The 20852-nt window shown below is 34.8% G+C and overlaps 1 protein-coding gene across 1 annotated transcript in view; it reads right to left on the minus strand.

Annotated features, from left to right (window-relative positions):
* The window catches only part of LOC140057172 (DNA repair-scaffolding protein-like), a 32067-nt gene that overhangs the window by 9689 nt on the left and 1526 nt on the right, over positions 1 to 20852 (minus strand). Inside the window, exons 5-16 of the mRNA XM_072102726.1 lie at positions 20493 to 20695; positions 20078 to 20350; positions 18921 to 19026; positions 18031 to 18263; positions 17422 to 17604; positions 17119 to 17203; positions 16880 to 17017; positions 16112 to 16358; positions 15526 to 15663; positions 15112 to 15205; positions 14669 to 14786; positions 14238 to 14408 (exon numbers count right to left, since the gene is read on the minus strand). Of these exons, the coding sequence (XP_071958827.1) occupies positions 14238 to 14408; positions 14669 to 14786; positions 15112 to 15205; positions 15526 to 15663; positions 16112 to 16358; positions 16880 to 17017; positions 17119 to 17203; positions 17422 to 17604; positions 18031 to 18263; positions 18921 to 19026; positions 20078 to 20350; positions 20493 to 20695 (1989 nt within the window). The remainder of the gene's footprint in view (positions 1 to 14237; positions 14409 to 14668; positions 14787 to 15111; positions 15206 to 15525; positions 15664 to 16111; positions 16359 to 16879; positions 17018 to 17118; positions 17204 to 17421; positions 17605 to 18030; positions 18264 to 18920; positions 19027 to 20077; positions 20351 to 20492; positions 20696 to 20852) is intronic.

Below are 20852 nucleotides of genomic sequence, written 5' to 3' on the forward strand. Positions count from 1 at the left end.
GTATCGGTCGCGCGCTAGCTATGCCGCCGAAGCATTACAAAGGTTTATGTGGATTGGAATGTTTGTTTGTTATCTGAATGAAAAATAATGGATGAATTTTCAATATGAAGTCTTTAATTTTATTATTGTATGTATACCCTAATTGTTATGGTGCTTCACTGTAAGTGGCCGAGTTCACGCAACAAATTTGTTTAGAAATGGTATGAATATTATCATCATTTTACTAGCTAGGCTAGTAGTACTAGGCTATAGCCTAGGCCTAGTCGTAAAACGGTTCTGGACCAACTTTAGGCATAGTTAACTAGGCCTGGTGTCTTTACTATGTGGATTTTGGCGAAACATTGATGTAAGATTTATGATTTATAAAATGTAATACATTTTTCGATATTGATAACTTGTTTTTATAGGCCTACCGGTGCCGTGTAAGTAATTTTTTGTTGTTTGTTGATCTCACCGGGCGATATTTTCATATTGCGATGTCTTGCACAAAATAGCGTATATCTCGACTTTCTTGCGCAAAACTACGAAAAACTCAAAAAGTGGGTTACTTTCATTTTACTATTACGATTTACATATTGCGATTTGAAAATCGTTCTTGGTACCATTGTAAAGCTAAAATCTTTTTGATTATTTTAGTCTAAATTAAATGTAAATCAGATCAAATACATAGTTTCAATCAGCTTTGATAAAAACATCGAATTGGGCTATAAACGCTGGCGGTGGCAGTTTCTAACTGGAAAAACCTCTGGCAGTCAAAGTGTTAATAAACCCCCATTAGGGGGACACATTTAGGATCTAACAAAGTGTCCCCTTAATAAACCCCCATTAGGGGGACACATTTAGGATCTAACAAAGTGTCCCATTAATAAACCCCCATTAGGGGGACACATTTAGGATCTAACAAAGTGTCCCCTTAATAAACCCCCATTAGGGGGACACATTTAGGATCTAACAAAGTGTCCCCTTAATAAACCCCCATTAGGGGGACACATTTAGGATCTAACAAAGTGTCCCATTAATAAACCCCCATTAGGGGGACACATTTAGGATCTAACAAAGTGTCTCCTTAATAAACCCCCATTAGGAAGACACATTTAGGATCTAACAAAGTGTCTCCTTAATAAACCCCCATTAGGGGGACACATTTAGGATCTAACAAAGTGTCTCCTTAATAAACCCCCATTAGGGGGACACATTTAGGATCTAACAAAGTGTCCCCTTAATAAACCCCCATTAGGGGGACACATTTAGGATCTAACAAAGTGTCCCATTAATAAACCCCCATTAGGGGGACACATTTAGGATCTAACAAAGTGTCCCCTTAATAAACCCCCATTAGGGGGACACATTTAGGATCTAACAAAGTGTCTCCTTAATAAACCCCCATTAGGGGGACACATTTAGGATCTAACAAAGTGTCCCATTAATAAACCCCCATTAGGGGGACACATTTAGGATCTAACAAAGTGTCTCCTTAATAAACCCCCATTAGGGAGACACATTTAGGATCTAACAAAGTGTCTCCTTAATAAACCCCCATTAGGGGGACACATTTAGGATCTAACAAAGTGTCCCCTTAATAAACCCCCATTAGGGGGACACATTTAGGATCTAACAAAGTGTCCCATTAATAAACCTCCATTAGGGGGACACATTTAGGATCTAACAAAGTGTCCCATTAATAAACCCCCATTAGGGGGACACATTTAGGATCTAACAAAGTGTCCCCTAAATAAACCCCCATTAGGGGGACACATTTAGGATCTAACAAAGTGTCCCCTTAATAAACCCCCATTAGGGGGACACATTTAGGATCTAACAAAGTGTCCCATTAATAAACCCCCATTAGGGGGACACATTTAGGATCTAACAAAGTGTCTCCTTAATAAACCCCCATTAGGGGGACACATTTAGGATCTAACAAAGTGTCCCCTTAATAAACAACCATTAGGGGGACACATTTAGGATCTAACAAAGTGTCTCCTTAATAAACCCCCATTAGGGGGACACATTTAGGATCTAACAAAGTGTCTCCTTAATAAACCCCCATTAGGGGGACACATTTAGGATCTAACAAAGTGTCCCCTTAATAAACCCCCATTAGGGGGACACATTTAGGATCTAACAAAGTGTCTCCTTAATAAACCCCCATTAGGGGGACACATTTAGGATCTAACAAAGTGTCCCATTAATAAACCCCCATTAGAGGGACACATTTAGGATCTAACAAAGTGTCTCCTTAATAAACCCCCATTAGGGGGACACATTTAGGATCTAACAAAGTGTCCCATTAATAAACCCCCATTAGGGGGACACATTTAGGATCTAACAAAGTGTCTCCTTAATAAACCTCCAGTAGGGGGACACATTTAGGATCTAACAAAGTGTCCCCTTAATAAACCCCCATTAGGGGGACACATTTAGGATCTAACAAAGTGTCTCCTTAATAAACCTCCATTAGGGGGACACATTTAGGATCTAACAAAGTGTCCCCTTAATAAACCCCCATTAGGGGGACACATTTAGGATCTAACAAAGTGTCTCCTTAATAAACCCCCATTAGGGGGACACATTTAGGATCTAACAAAGTGTCCCATTAATAAACCCCCATTAGGGGGACACATTTAGGATCTAACAAAGTGTCTCCTTAATAAACCCCATTAGGGGGACACATTTAGGATCTAACAAAGTGTCCCATTAATAAACCCCCCATTAGGGGGACACATTTAGGATCTAACAAAGTGTCCCCTTAATAAACCTCCAGTAGGGGGACACATTTAGGATCTAACAAAGTGTCTCCTTAATAAACCCCCATTAGGGGGACACATTTAGGATCTAACAAAGTGTCCCATTAATAAACCCCCATTAGGGGGACACATTTAGGATCTAACAAAGTGTCTCCTTAATAAACCCCCATTAGGGGGACACATTTAGGATCTAACAAAGTGTCTCCTTAATAAACCCCCATTAGGGGGACACATTTAGGATCTAACAAAGTGTCCCATTAATAAACCCCCATTAGGGGGACACATTTAGGATCTAACAAAGTGTCCCCTTAATAAACCCCCATTAGGGTGTACACATTTAGGATCTAACAAAGTGTCTCCTTAATAAACCCCCATTAGGGGGACACATTTAGGATCTAACAAAGTGTCCCCTTAATAAACCCCCATTAGGGGGACACATTTAGGATCTAACAAAGTGTCCCCTTAATAAACCCCCATTAGGGGGACACATTTAGGATCTAACAAAGTGTCTCCTTAATAAACCCCCATTAGGGGGACACATTTAGGATCTAACAAAGTGTCCCCTTAATAAACCCCCATTAGGGGGACACCTTTAGGATCTAACAAAGTGTCCCCTTAATAAACCCCCATTAGGGGGACACCTTTAGGATCTAACAAAGTGTCCCCTTAATAAACCCCCATTAGGGGGACACATTTAGGATCTAACAAAGTGTCCCCTTAATAAACCCCCATTAGGGGGACACATTTAGGATCTAACAAAGTGTCCCCTTAATAAACCCCCATTAGGGGGACACATTTAGGATCTAACAAAGTGTCCCCTTAATAAACCCCCATTAGGGGGACACATTTAGGATCTAACAAAGTGTCCCCTTAATAAACCCCCATTAGGGGGACACATTTAGGATCTAACAAAGTGTCCCCTTAATAAACCCCCATTAGGGGGACACATTTAGGATCTAAAAAGTGTCTCCTTAATAAACCTCCAGTAGGGGGACACCTTTAGGATTTAGCAAAGTGTCTCCTTAATAAACCCCTATTAGGGGGACACCTTTAGGACAGTGTCCCCTTAATAAACCCCCATTAGGGGGACACCTTTAGGATCTAACAAAGTGTCTCCTTAATAAACCCCCATTAGGGGGACACCTTTAGGACAGTGTCCCCTTAATAAACCCCCATTAGGGGGACACCTTTAGGACAGTGTCCCCTTAATAAACCCCCATTAGGGGGACACATTTAGGATCTAACAAAGTGTCTCCTTAATAAACCCCCATTAGGGGGACACATTTAGGATCTAACAAAGTGTCTCCTTAATAAACCCCTATTAGGGGGACACCTTTAGGACAGTGTCCCCTTAATAAACCCCCATTAGGGGGACACCTTTAGGACAGTGTCCCCTTAATAAACCCCCATTAGGGGGACACATTTAGGATCTAACAAAGTGTCTCCTTAATAAACCCCCATTAAGGGGACACCTTTAGGACAGTGTCCCCTTAATAAACCCCCATTAGGGGGACACCTTTAGGACAGTGTCCCCTTAATAAACCCCCATTAGGGGGACACCTTTAGGACAGTGTCCCCTTAATAAACCCCCATTAGGGGGACACCTTTAGGACAGTGTCCCCTTAATAAACCCCCATTAGGGGGACACCTTTAGGACAGTGTCCCCTTAATAGATGTTCTACTGTATAACATTTAAAAGCAAATTTATATATTTGAGAATCCATGTCACAAAATTGTGGTCTTAATTTGGAGGTCTAATTTTAATAATTGTATAATTATTTCATTATTAATGTTTCAAAACCATGTAACTTTTTTGAATCCAGAGTTTTTTTTCATTGTCTAATTTTATTCTTAGAATAAACCAACATTTTTTTTTCAATTTCAATTCAATTCATCGACATTTTTATTCCATAATCAAAATAAAAACATATACAAATACAATACAAATAATAAGATAATGGAATGGGATACAAAATAAGCACAAGTGCTTTAAGCATGTAACCCTAACAAAAAGATCAAACAATTTTTAACAATTAGTTACCATAATTTCTTAGTACTGTATTTCTGGGTCAGAATATTTACCTGTTAGACTTAATACGTCTCCTTGACTTTAGTACCAGTGTGTGCTCATTAAAAGAACGGATCTTACTTGATTACTTAAGTACACCACTACTAGAGAAAGGTGGGGATGTCTACGTGTGGTTTTGCACTTCCTAAATAGTTTTCTTTTTATAGAGTATGTTGTATACAACAAGTTATTAATTAGAACTTAAGCTCTGTCTACACTATCAAACTTTATGTGAAAAAAAAATGGGCATGATGATGTCATATTATCACCACCATATTTAGGCATAATACTACCATATTTGAGCACATCACACTTTTTTTGTCAAACTAGTTTGATAGTGCAGACATCTTTAGTGTTAGGTGGTGATTGGTACTCAGTGTGTGTATGGTGCTACAGATGTTGTATTTAATATAACACTGGTAAATTAATAAAGTACAGAACATATTGTAAATTGTCACGTACAATACAGAAAGCAATGATGTCATTCATACAGTAGTAGTAAATTATACACCAAATGTTATCAGGATCACATGAATATTAAATCATTTTATTAAAAATTGTAAAAAAAAAACATATTAGAAAATGAATTTTTATGTAATAAATGAATCAAAATGTTAAAAATAACTCTCTAAAGCTCTGTCTACACTATCAAACTTTGTGACAAAAAATGTAATGTGCTTACAGATTACTATGATGATGTCATATCACAACCGTATTTGGGCAAATCACACTTTTTTGTCAACTTAGTTTGATAGTGTAGACAGTCTTAAGCGACATCATCTTACAAGTTACATCGAACCCCTTTTTAAAAACTTTTTTGGAAACATGGCACCAAAATAGAGGGAGGCTTAGAATACCTCATTTGGGACACGTCTATCTAGGGAAAACTTTTCTGTGAAGTGAAGTGGAAATGTTTAAACACTACTGACAACACCTATTCAGGGGACACCCATATAAAGGGACACTTTATTGGGTCACAAAGGTGTCTTCTTAATAGGAGTTTTATTGTAAATAGTAAAATATCGAATTATTATATTCTTTCAGTTATGAGCTGGGTTGCTGTTTATGAAGGGCAAAGTTAATAGAAGGAAGAAACTACTAGAAAACACTACAAACCAACTTCCTCAATGATTGATTGTTTGCAAGAAACAATTATAACAACAATATTCACTATTGTTCTATTGTTCTTTTTCTGACAGATAAATTAAGCATAAACAATTTGTTTGTTTGCTGTCAAAAAAAACACCAAAATACAACTCAGCAGTGTGTGAGCATCCGCTATTGTTTATGCTAACATTTATAAACAATATTTAACAGGATTCCAATATCATGTGTATATCACATTACCTAATTTACAATGCTCTGTCTACACTATCAAACTAGTTTGACAAAAAAAGTGTGATATGCCAAAATATGGTAGTGGTATGCCCACAGATGGACATCATCATTTCCATATATGGACACATCACATTTTTCTGTCATATAAAGTTTGGTAGTGTAGACAGAGCTTTCAACAAAGAGTTTGATTTTATATACTGGTATGCTGGCCAATAAAACACATGTGATGTTGAACTCCCAGTCAAATATACCTCAAAAAATGTGTTAAATTTATGATAACCAGTATAATTTAGTTCAGGCTAATTAAATTTAAGAACTGGGTTAAAATAATTTTCTATAATTCTCTTTCATAACCTGAACAATCAAAATTTCTCCCACACCTCATCAAGCTAACCAGGATCTTGATACCTAACTAAAATATTTCCTCTTTGTTTGAGTGATTGATAGGAAAAAGACTACTTCCACCACTGTTTCAATTGTTATACAGTAGTACAAAACGAAAGCAAACACAAAACACGCACGCACGGAATCTCCACAAACAAGCCATCCAGGAAATCCATCACAAAACAAGGAATTACCTTGAAAAAGCATGTGACTTGTATTGTAGAAGGTCACATGACTTTAAGTAGAGTCACATGGCATCTTTATAGGTGTCGGCTAAGATTTTAAGTCTGTTCCCATAAGCAACACAATGGTACAGTGATAAACGATCTATCTAAAACTATTTTTTATTTCTGGAATTGACCATTGGAATAACAATTTATGTCTGGTTATATTGAGTTGGATCCTGTTTGCCAGGGTGTTTCTGGCTTATAAATAAATAATGGACAAGTATATAGGAAGTGATATAAAAATATATGAAAGGGTATAGCTTGCTTGGGTAGATAAAAAAACAAACTGCCAATAATATTCTATACAAGATACTCTATGGGAATCCCAATCAATTTAAAGCTCTGTCTACACTATCAAACTAGTTTGACAAAAAATAAAAATGGTATTCATATGCCCAAATATGGTAGTGATATGACATCATCATGTCCATTATATGGGCACATCATATTTTTTTGGTCACATAAAGTTTAATAGTGTAGAGCTTTAAGTGGGGCTTGGGCTGAAGGGATAATATGCCACAACTCTACAGATCACATAGGCCAATATAATGCGCATAATTTTATTTTATTAATTTTGATGACTCTTAATAATAACCCAATACAACAACATAGAAATCGTACCAACCAATGAACAAACATCGCCAGCAAAAGAGGGCGCACTACTGGCGCTAGAAGAAATTCAGTAGCATGACTTGAACCCAGGATAATGGTTTAGTAAGCAAGCCTAATATTATATTCCACAAAGTTTAAATAATTGTCAAACAAGGCGACTGTCCGGTCTTAACCTTTTTTATCTATTGATTTCTTCTTCATATCTGATTGGGAAGGACCCCACTTACTATTTAATTTGTATGTTATAAGATAACGATACAGATAGGTGAATAGTATAATACCATATTTGGTTTGGCTAACAGCAGCCTATCTGGAAATCAAATATATCCATTATATTGAATAAATAAAGATGTACTATATCAAATATATCCATTTAAAATGAATGAAAGATGTGCCATTTGTCAGTGACACCACAAAATGGCCGTAACTGCGTAGTATTTAGCGAATATCGGTTGAAAAAAAAAAACGGTTATGGACATAGTGTCTTTCACAAAACACACAATTTAGCTTAAAGATATTGTGTCCCCCTAAAAAAATTAATTATTTACCTAAACAATTTGTAATTGAAAGCAAAAAAATAGTAAAAGTTTTACCAGTTTTTTAAGACAGTATTTAATTTAAACCATTAGTTTTTTTCACTTTTTTATTACGGAAGTGAAAACCTTGATTAAAACTACAAAATGGTGTATTTAAAGTCTGATTTTATTAATCTTCATTTTTCATGTTTTAGGAGGACAAAGTACATAATTATAACTGTAGATAGTCTCAAGGTAGTCTTTTGTGGGTACAAACTGCTGATATCGCACATAAGAGTCTCCCCACTCCCTGATCGTACCTTAGAACAAATTTTAAACCCAATTTATATCACTATTATAGATAATCGTTAATGTATTTCTGATCCAGAAATGATCACTATATGCCAACATATACATGCTGACTAAACAGAAATGTCACTCAAAACAAGACTTTCTTAAATCAATTAAATGATGTGGTTGTTCCAATTACTTATACAGGGTAGGGTCACGTCGTCCTAGACTTACTAAGCAATGGATATTTTAAGATTTCCAAGAATATAAAATATGGAGTGGATTACGAAGGTGTTGTGTCAAGTTATACTCAAAGTGCAAAAGAAAAAACAAAGTTTATAAAAAAAAACAAAATTGGAGATCCCCACTATTAAGGTGGAGACATCCCTCATGAGTCATAAAGGACCCTCTAACAGGAATTCCCCTGTAATTATTCTTTTCAATCTCTGTCTAACACTATCAAACCTTATGTGACAAAAATGTGTCCATATATGGACATGATGTCATATCACTACCATATTTGGACGTATCATTACTATATTTGGGTACATCACACTTGTTTTTGTCAAACTAGTTTGATAGTGTAGACAGAGCTTAATATTTCTCAGTTGCTTTATGATGCTAGTGTACTTTCACTCTTGGTCCATTGTTCCTCGTGTTGATTGTTATATTATAACCGTATATCTGGAAAATGATAAACAATCTGCTGCCGATAAAATGACTACTAAGTGTGTGTCACAATCACGATAAAACGTAGTTCAATAACCGCAGGAGAATTTAAAGATACAATTACTTACGCCAAAGCACAGTTGAAATAATTCAATCAGGATTTATTTATGTATATGGTTATATCAATTAATATAAATCGATTTTGTTGTAAACACTTGAAATTCAATGTTATTGTTTAATAAACTTCCCACTAGGATGCAAAGCAAGGACGCAACACAATGGCAATAAGAAACGACAGATCGTCAACATTTCTGTTTGTCAATGTCATTGGTCAAATTAACTATTTACTCCTTTCAATGTGTTTTAGTGCGAACAAAGATTGAAGCATTCACATTTTTGGAATAAAGATTGTTCTAAAGCTCTGTCTACACTATTAAACTAAAATGTGATGTTCCCAAATATGGTAGTGATATGCCCAAATATGGTAGTGATATGACATCATCATGTCCATATATGGGCACATCACATTTTTTGTCACATAAAGTTTGATAGTGTAGACAGCTTTTGTTAGATCATGGAGCAAATGTGTTGCTAAGGTCAGATTTGCTTTTGTATACTGTAGGTACCTAAAACTATATCACAAAAATTTGAGCATATTTGGGCACATCACACTTTTTTTGTCAAACTAGTTTGATAGTGTAGACAGAGCTTAATAATAAACCTAATATAGATGATGGCTAAAATGATTATACTTTTTATATAATAAATAACAGCAATTATTAATTATAAGTCATATTATTATTATTATAAAATTCAAAGTATCTGAAGAATTCAAAGTTATTAATATACTGTACTGTACTTAAAATTCCATTTCTGTCACCTTAGGTATAAAAAAAAATTTAGTAATTCTGTGAACTGCCTCTTTTACTACCGTATGTAAAACAGGACTAACAACAGTAGAGAAAGTATTTGGATTTGCCTGGGTTGTCTCGTGACTGTATTATTACTAGCATAATAGATTAATAGAAGTGATACTTCCTGGTGTTATGGGCATTCCTGTTATGCACGGCACAAGTCACATGCTTCAGCCAACAAGTGTTTGAGGCTCTATTGTTTCATACTGGTTCCTGTTTGTTCACTTGACAGAAGTGACTTTGACGATCAAGGTCATTGAAACCAAATCTGACAGCAGTATAGAAAGAATGAGTAGGGAATGGAATATGTAAGGAGATATAGGGTGGGTGGGTGGGTGGTGTGGAAAAAGAAGTGAGGGGTTGTTGGAAAGATTAGATAAAATAGGGAGGTATTCTTGGGAAGTGGTAGAGTGTTGAGGAGATGTGGACAAAGGTGAAAATGATTTGGTGATAGATAGGGAGGAGTGGGGTTGGAAAAAGAAGTGAGGGATGTTGGAATGGTAATATAATAGAGAGGGGTAGAGTGTGATTAGGGAAGGGGTAGAGTGTTGGGGAGGGGTGAAACAAGATGGAAAAGGGCTTGATGATGGAAAGGAGTGGGGTTGGAAAAGGATGTGGAAAGAGTGAGGGATGCAAATGCAAAAAGATTAGATATAATAAGGGGAGTATTGGGGACAGATGTAGAAGGTGGAAAGGGATTAGGAGGTGAGGTATTTTCGTTAGGGGCGGGGGGGGGGGGAGATGTTGAAGAAAGAGGAAAAAAGAGTTGACAATAGAAGATTTGAAGGGTGTGAAAGGGGAGAACAAAATTGGGAAAGTTCACTTTAAATATATTATTTTTTATTTCATTTTTATAAAACATTTGAAACGTTAGCACGTTTAGACTTTCAAACTACTGTACAGAATGTATTCTAAATATTAATTAAACAGTGATGAGTCACCACCGGCATTGTTATAACACTGATTCAGGCAATACCTCTACTTGAATAATATTTACCAGCTGATACATTGTTTACAGTGTATCAATGTTTACTCAAGGAGCTCATTAATATTTGACAGGTAGGAATTAGCATACAATCACCAGGCTAGATTGTTTAAACCATCAATCAAATATATTGTTAGTTTCCAACTCAGTTCACATAAACAGCTGGTTGGTCCAGGTGTACTTTCTTGTATTGGTATCAAAAACAATGTTTGGAAAGGGGACAAAAGAGGGGGAAGATGAGGGATGAAGGGAGAGAAGGATGGATGGAGAGAGAGGAGGGGAGAGAAGAGGGAGAGAGAGGAGGAGAGGAGGAAATGGAGAGGAAGGGGATGGGGGAAAGGGATGGAGAGGAGAGGATGGAGAAAGAGGAAGGGATGGAGACAGAGGAAGGGATAGAGGATTTTGTTGGGTCGCAAAGGTGTTGAACTATCGTAATACTAAAAAATATATCCCGACTGAATTTAGCCAAGTTATTGACAATTTTGTATTGGATGACGACTAACAAAATAATACTTGAATGGAGTGCGACACTAGGTACTATTAATTTAATACGTGAATTTAATACGTGAATTAATACCGCAAATAATAGTTCTGTATTAAGATTATATAAACTCTCTATGCGGACATTGAGCGGAACTGCCTCACTATAATTACAAATAAAATACTTTAATAATAGTCTAAAGTAAATCGGTTCAAGTGGAATGTCACTATCATTAACTGTTTTACTTACTAATGTTACTTTTAGTTTGAGTTTCTAGTTAGAAGCAATTATTTTGTGACTAATGGGTGACAAGAATTTATTATGTAAAACATATACCACCAATAACTATGGCCCTGTTTCTGCTGCCAACTAAATACCGTATATTATACGGTATTTTTTGAATACCGTATATATACGGTATATTTTTGGCAGCAGAAACTGCACTCATAAAAAATATACCGTATTTTGTATACCGTATTTTCCCCACAAAATTTGTGGATAAAATACGGTATTTACAAATTTATACCGTATCTTTTGTACCCGTTTCTGCTGCCAATAAAAAATACCGTATTTTTTTTTTACATGACAAAAGGTCAACATTCGTGTTTTTATTTTCTGTCGCTGTCAGCTGCTTTACACACGTGTATAGATATATTCGGCGAAAATGTGGAGCGAAGACGTCACAGTTTTACTAAATAAATGTGTGTGGGGAAGCTTAAATGTCTGGCCAACTAAAAGGTAATAAAAGGGACAACCACATTTATAAAGACATTTCTAAAAAAATAAAGCAGGAGTATGGAATAGACTTGTCTCCAAAGCAAGTAAACTGAAAGCTGAAGAGCCTGCGAAAGCAGTACAACATTGCAAAATACAATAACTCGGGGAGGGAACGAATTATTGTCCCCATTACGATGTTTTCTGTGCTCTCACAACATCTCTATCACTAGGGCTATGCTGTTGAATGTGAGACGTAAAACTTCCTTTATTGCGACTTTTAATTATCGATCAAATAAATGAATGGCAATTTGGGTAAAAAAGATGAAATTTAACACGACCACCCAAGAAGTATTGTTAGCAGAAACGGGGTACTAAAAAATACGGTATAAAAAATACCGTATTTTATACCGTATTTTGACCAGTTGCAGCAGAAACAGGCCCTATGACAAACTCGGTCTCTTAATAATAAATAGGTCGAGTAAATGACATCAACATTGTCACATGTATTTGTCATTAAAATTGTCACATTTTGTCATTAATGTCATTTTAGTAACGTAATTATCACAACAGGAGTTTCAAATGACGTCTCTATGTAAAAACAAATCCTAGTGGAAATTGTCCCTTTTAAATTGTCCTTTTTAAATTGTCACTTTACACTTATCACGATCAATGGGTTTAAAAAAATAAAATAAAGCTAAGTGACAATTAAGTGTTTTAATAAGGAAATGTTAAAATTGTCACAGATAATTATGGTGTCAAGTTACAGCGATTATCACAATGAGTGACAATAACACACTACAATGCGAAACAAAACAACAAACAGTATTTTATTAAGTAAAGTGTCAAGTAAAATGTTAAAATTGTCACAAAAGTCACAAATAGTTATGGTTGTTCCCTTAAAGCAATTATCACAGATGACTAATAAGTGACAATTAGCTACAAATCTTTTGTTCAAATTCCAGGGGTAATTATCTGTAAACCCTGTTCCTAAATACTGATAGTTGCGATTAACTAAACTATGAAAGTAGGAAAGTACGATGTCTTTGTTTGGCTTAAGCTTTGTCCACACTAACAAACTAGTTTGACAAAAAAAGTGCGATGTGCCCAAATATGGTAGTAATACCAGGGAACATTTTCGCCAGTGTAGCATAGCAAAAAGCTATACAAAACAACCTTATTGCTACACATTTCTAAAATTGTGTAGCAAAAAATACAATACAAAACTATGTTTCTCGACTTAAAAATCAGTTTGAATATTGCTAAACAAAATTTGTTAATGAAATTTTCCCCTGAATACGCCCAAATATGGTAGTGATATGCCCAAATATGATAGTGATATGACATCATCATATCCAATGAAAACCAGTTTAAACTGTTTGGGCTACCCTGGGTAAAGAAATTTAATAATAACAATATATTAATTATGTCCATTAATATATATACATTTTTTTTTCACATAACGTTTGATAGTGTGGACAGAGCTTTAGCAGCAGTTTTTTTTTTGTAGAAATAAAGTTCATATATAGCAAAGTTGATAACAATACTTGAACAAAATATCTTTTTGTTTTGTGTGATAATGTAAAGTCAAAAGTACAGTGGTATAAACTTGAACCTACTGACCAAGTCAAGGAACTATTATAACTCACGGATGTCTGTGGCTGTATTTACCGTTCACACTAAGGCTCTGTCTACACTATCAAACTTTATGAGACAAAAAAATGTGATGTGCCCATATATGGACATGATGATGTCATATCACTACCATATTTGGGTACATCATATTTTTTTGTCGTCAAACTTGTTAGATAGTGTAGACAGAGCTTTAGGTTAAGGAAAACCATTGATCTAATAAACAACACTAAATGAAAACCCTTAAATATTTATCGACTCAAGTAAAAAACTAGGTATATTATGTGAAATAATATGAGCATTGGGCCTTTAACTACTATGGCATGTGGTATATTCCATTATACATAAAGCCTCAAATATTAACTTGATCACAAATAAACAACAATATTGTCCCATAGCTGACTTAAAACTGCCATTATCAACCTTTTCACTTCTTCTTTTTTCATTCTTAAGCAAAAACTTAAAGCTTAACAATATTGATTATCTTATTTATATTTTCCAAGGTGGGTAATTAGTTGATATAACAATAATAATAAATAAAAATAAGGGGTGGGATTATACTTAAATTTCAAATTTAGCTTAAAATACAGGGTGGGATTTATTTGTTATAAATATTTTTATTCTTTTGATAAATGAAATTTAAAAATCTGTGTGGCTTACCTAAATTTTAATTTCTTCCAAAATAAACTGATTTGGATGTTCCGAAGTATTTCTAACAATTGCACTGATTGGTCCAAGCTGTTTACCCATGATGCTTTGCATGTCAAATCCTTGTGACCTTACCTCTGGTGTGATTGGTGGTAAGATCTTTTCAATAGACGACTGTAATAACTATAAAAAAAGAATATTTATTTTTGAACTAAAATATAAAAAATATCGATTCACTATTAAAAACAACCAAAAAAAAAAAGAACACTTTGAATTTGCTAAGAATAAGTTATGTAATGTTAAATCATTTTGTCGTTGCAGCGACATTTCGACATGTTTCCTCTTTCGATTTCCTAACAAATTTTTGGTGGAGAAGCATTTAAATGCAGTAGGTCTTAGGTCTTTGAAAGCTCCATATTGTAATTAGCTGTACAACAACCTACCTGAACTTTGACCTGGGCTTGTTTTACTGCTGCACATCGTATATACACTTCTAAGTACATCTTTAAATCAGTCGAGGTGATGTTCATTTTACATGTTTGGCAATAAAACTGATCATTTCTGTAAGATATGATATTCTATAGCATTAAACTGTACAGCATATACTGTGCAATTGCATAGAATAGTAGATTCAGTAATAAAGCTCTGTCTACATTATGAAAATAATTTGACAAAAAAGTGTGATGAGCCAAAATATGGTAGTGGTATGCCCAAATATGATAGTGATATGATATCATTATGTCCATATATGGGCATGATAGTGTAAACAGAGCTTTACACTAATATATTACTATATTTCGGTTAGAAAATTGGAATAATCCCACACAAAATACACCGTTAATTCTAGTTAATAACTGTACAGTATAAATTTCATTTTAATTCTTACATTGATGAAGATGAGGCACATAGTTTATCAGATCCACACTGACCACACACTGACCACTGGTAAGCACTGGACTCGTCAGCTCCAATAACTTCACCTAAAACAGAAATAATTGCATAACTTGATAGAATTAGTTACAGTGGTAACCCTCCTTCGGGACTTGCATATTCAGGAGACACCACCTATATATACAGGAGACACTTTTATGTGACATAAACATGAGGAAGTTAATGTTTTAACACTACGATCAACCCGACACTTCTTTAAAAAAAAAAACACATTTTTTTTTGGGTTGAGAGGTAAAGCATATTGCTTATAAGCCTTTCAAAGATATTATATTGTTCCCATCCCATCCTTCCCACCTCTACCCCTTCCCACCTCTACCCCTTCCCATGGTGCATAATCAACCTCAGTTACCTTGTATCAATACAAGCTCAAACTGATTAGTATCAGCATGTAATGGTTGTAGATGTACATCAACGTTCTCATATTCTTCATACACACATGGATTGTCAACCCTCACAATCCTGCTATACTTGTCTGCATAAAGTTCACCTAATAAATCAATTATTAATATTATATATAATAGATAAATATATATATAATTATAAAATAATGCCTGAAAATATTATAAAATATATATACTATGATACGAGTTATGTGTTTTATTTAATTTACTCTTTGTAACATAAACATAATGTTAATAATTTATACAGGGTACCCTTCCTGAACAAAATATGCCAGTTATTCTGTCTACACTATCAAACTGTATGTGACAACAAATGTGACTATTTCATATAACTACTATATTTGGGCATATCAGTAGCATATATTTGTTGGGCATATCACACTTATTTATTTTATTTATGTTTATAAGGATGGTGATGATAATGATACAGATTACAATGAAAATTATGATAATGATTAGAACATTGATGAAGAAGTGATGACATCTGTGAAAATGATAATGATGATGTAATAATGAGATCACAATCACACTTACCATTTTCTAAAAACACATCTTTAAACATAAACACATGGCCTATCAGATTAGATTCCACAACACATGATGCATCCAATAACAGACACCTGTATGCAAAACAGTTAATGTCGGCGGTATCACACTCTGACCTGTGACCTTTGCCCAGTGAAAGGTCAGTAAGGTAAATTCTTTTCAAAACATGTTTGTCCGTTGAAGTACATGTGCTGTACAACACTTTTGAATAAAGGCTTATTCTTGGTGATAAACTCTGTAAGAAAGAAAATATTCAAATATGTTTTTTAACAGAAATCAAACTACGTTAGAAACTATTAAAGATGTAGGCCTACTTCCCCCCAAAAAACATGAAGATCAATAAAATCAGACTTTAAATAGGTCATTTTGAAGTTTCAATAAAGTTATTCACTTCTGTAAAAAAAAAACCAACAAAAAATAATTTCATTTAATTTGAACTAAAAATCATTGTCTGACAAGAATTTTTTGATTAAAATTTTTTTTGATTAATACATTTTTTTCCAATCCAAAGTTTATCAAAGTGAATAACTATTATGTGACATCAAAATAGCATATTCAACAACAAGGAACACACTCTCCCTTTAATGTTTAAACACATATTTCCGCTCAATCGTTTCAAGAAAGTGTCCCCTGAATAGGAGTGTCCAAATTATTGATAATTTTTCAATTTTGAAATCTACACCTCCTCCATCTCAACCCCACCCCAAAATATCAGCCTCATCATGCATGCATCCATAAAACGTTGCCAATACTTACACTGACTGTGTTTAGATTGCATTCTGTTGAACTTCTATATATGACATGTTGTTTATTACTCTTGGTGATGATGTCACTGTCTAGTTTCAACACATAACAGAATGAAGGTGCTGGCATGATATGAGACGCTTGTTCACTCTGTGTAAATATATTTATAACAAAATAAAAAATATAATTTAAAAAACACTTCATTAATATGTTGCACAGCCAAAAAAAACCAAAGTTATATGTAACCTTACATCTGATTGGCTGTTAAAACTTGCTGGGAGAATTTTGTCACTTGGAGGCCACATGGAATCAAGCATACTAAACAATCTAGAAGACCTAAATAAAAAACAAACAAATTGTAATGAAAAAATATGTATCATGTGCTATACATGGTACGAATCAATTGTGGTCTTTAACATTATGTATAACATCAGGTTCATGAACTTTTATGAACCCCAAAAGACAGAAAAAAAAGGCACCAATGACCTTAGTTGACCCAAGGCTATCAAACAACAGACTTGAACCAGGAGTACTACAACAATAATATTCCTCACCTTGAACGTTTTGTTCTTTGTAGTACTTTTGCTCCCTTGAATATCAACGTCTCACCCTCAGCATTCAAATATTCCTTCCATGAATCACTGTGATGACAGTCGTCTGGCAAATACATCTCACAAAATACTCCTCTGATATCTTGAAGTAACATAAACCACTGTATATTAAATGTACAATCAGGTCTAAAAGATCAAAGACAGTTTCAACTTATCACTATCATATTTGGGCAGATCACTACCATATATGGGCAGATCACACTTTCTTTTGTGAAACTAGTTTGATAGTGTAGACAGAGCTTTAGGCTTTTATCAGGGGTAATAAAGGCTCGATTTATTTATTATCTTTGAATGGTGAGAGGTTATGTGGTGGTTTGCGTGTGTTTGTTTTTTTCTATACTTGCAGCAGGACTACTCAAAAAGTTATTGCCCATTTTAAAGTATGGTTTCATAGCTGTATGGAAACATGCCATTAAATATTCATATGCCTAGGTGGAGGTTTGCACTCTCTGAGAGCCTTTCTAGTTTAGATATACAACACTTTAAAAACATTTCTTATTTCTTTTTTTTTTAAAAATGGGACAAAAATTGATTTAATTTGAAACTTCTTACTTGTCATTTGTTGGTGAATTATAACAACATACTCTCTGTACTGTTGCCCTAATACACATCCCTTTTGTGCTATGTCCACTACTGTCCGCAATACTGTCCAGTATCGAGTCCGAGGCTTGGTCATCCTCATTAAGGGATTTAACTGGTTGAATGGTAACCTCTTCCAGAACAGGTCTTACTGCCGATTTGTCATCAGAAGGCCATGTGTCAAAGGTCATCTTTCTTCTTGTAGTCTATACAATATTATTTTTAAAATGGTTTATACAACTGATGTAGTTTTAAGTTTAGTAAAAATATATTTGTTTGACTTTTCCTCTTTGATTTCAGTATATTAAACTTTGTCTAAACTATCAAATGTGATGTGCCCATATATGGACATGTTGATGTCATATCACTACCATAGCATATTACTATGTACCATATTTAGACACATCACATTTTTTTTAATGAAACTAGTTTGATAGTGTAGACGGAGCTTTAGGCTTTTATCAAAATGCCTGTTTATCCTACATGTTTGCCATTATTCATAATAATAACAAACACACTATAAGGTAATCTGTTCTTCTAGGACATTATTAAGGGGACACCCCTATTAAAGGAACACTTTTTGTGAAATGAATGAAGGAAAAATATTTTTGACAAACCACTATTCAGGGGACACCTCTAATAAAGGAACACTTTCTTATGAATATCTTTTTCAACACTGACAAAACAATATTCAGTAGACACCTCTATTAAGTAGACACCTCTATTAAGTAGACACCTCTATTAAGTAGACACCTCTATTAAGGTGACACCTCTATTAAGGTGATAAGGTGACACTTTGATGGGTCCTGAAGGGTTCCCCTTAATAGGGGGCCTACTGTAATTTGTTTACTACTATTACTTACTTGTGTTGAGGTGCTTGGTACATTGGTAGAGTCTTGCCCCACAAGTTGACAGTAATGAGTGCATAGCAGAATGGGTTCACTGTGCGTTGGCAAGTTCAACCGCTGCCTACAATATGAAACAATATTAGGGTGAATAAGAGAAGGGGAAACATCAACATTTAACAGTTGGGCTCACAACATAATTATAACATAATAATGTATAAATTTAGATTGGCATTTGTATCTACTGTGTAATAACATTATTTTGCAGCAGATTTTAGAGAGAATCTCCTCCTCCACAACCAACCCTCTCCTCCACCCCCTAAAAAATAATATGATTTTAAAAAGTTTATAAATCACATTTTAGTTAGGAATGTTTACACATATTATTTCTTTCTTATACATATGCCAATGATCTCCCTCGTTTCTCCCATAACCCACTCTATGCGTTCCTTTAAAATATGCAGAAGTTCCCCTTGAATATTCCCCCATTATTTCATTTTTTCATTTCTTTATTCGACAACAAGCGGTCCAGGGATTGCGACAGCAACAGAGCACCATAACACATTTGTGTCCGCAATCCCTGTAACATACAACTTAATACAAGTTAAAAATGAATATAAAGTATACAGAATATATAAAAAATTTAATTAATTTGTATTACTGTGTTACACCATTTAAAATACTCCTATACAATTAAAATAAATTTAGCGTTGATCAAGCAGATATTTTTTCAATTTCGACAGGAAATTTTTCAAAGGAAGAGTAACTGCTTGATCTTTGATTATGGAGGGTAGTGATGACCATATAACAGGAAAATTGTTGATAGACGAATATTTTAAAGTATCGGTACGTGCAAAAGGGTGGACAAATGTGAGTAATTCAGGATGGCGTTGATTGATATGGATATTGTTATTTACAGTACTACAAAAAGTTACATTATAAAAACAACGAAATATAAAGGAAATTAAAATCATTAAACGTCTATCACGTAAGGATAACCAACCCAAAGTTATTAAACGTTCGTCGTATGATATAGGTCCGCAGTGGGGTCCCAGAATACGTCTAGAGGCCCGTCGCTGAACCTGTTCGAGGCGTTTTATGTGTCCTCCATTTCTGGGGCCCCACGCCGGCAAACCATACTCTAGAATAGGTAGCACCAAAGTTTTGTATCTTACCATGGTGGGTATATTGTGACGATGGAGCCTTCAGCTATGCATAACTGTCTAGCAGTTGAGGTTGAGAATAACACATGTAGGACTGCATGGTCACTGTCACTTGTATCTATGCATTCACTGACGTATATTCCACGGCTAATGTTTATCTTTTGTACACAAACCGTCAGAGCAGTGCCGCTGGCCTTAGCTTTGTCTGCAACATGGTGATTCCACATGGCTACTGAGGACCTCTCCCTAGAAATTAACTTCTGTAACCTTTCAGCAAGACCACCTCTAATGGAACAAAAGCAACAAGAAGTCACTACTATAATCTTCTACTTTAAAATAAAGGCCTGTTCACACTGAGCAAAAAAACTCCCAATCAGTTCAAATTTATTTTATGAAAATTCTAATTTATTTTAATTTTGTTTCTCACCTTAGATATTTACTTTTCTTTTTGGCTGAATCCAGTGGTTCAATTTCGTCGGTCTCTGTTTGAGGTGATTTTATTTGTTGCTTCATTAGGTTGATAAGGTTTGACCCTTTCTTTGACATCGCCGTTTTATTCTCTCCACTAGAGGTCACAGAACTTGAAGGCAAGGATGACGATATGGATCCTATGCTGTATGTTTCGGATACCTGTGTGGAAAAAAGTTATTATAAAACATGCTGTCTTAAGCTTGGTTCCCACTAGGACACGACATAGTAACGTTTAAGTATTTTGACCAATCATGACACAATGGATATCTGAATTGTCTCTTGTTATTGGTCAACTTGCTTGGGTCTTACGTCCCTA

Source organism: Antedon mediterranea, chromosome 8, assembly GCF_964355755.1.
Source record: "Antedon mediterranea chromosome 8, ecAntMedi1.1, whole genome shotgun sequence".
In the NCBI taxonomy this organism is placed as follows: Eukaryota; Metazoa; Echinodermata; class Crinoidea; order Comatulida; family Antedonidae; genus Antedon; species Antedon mediterranea.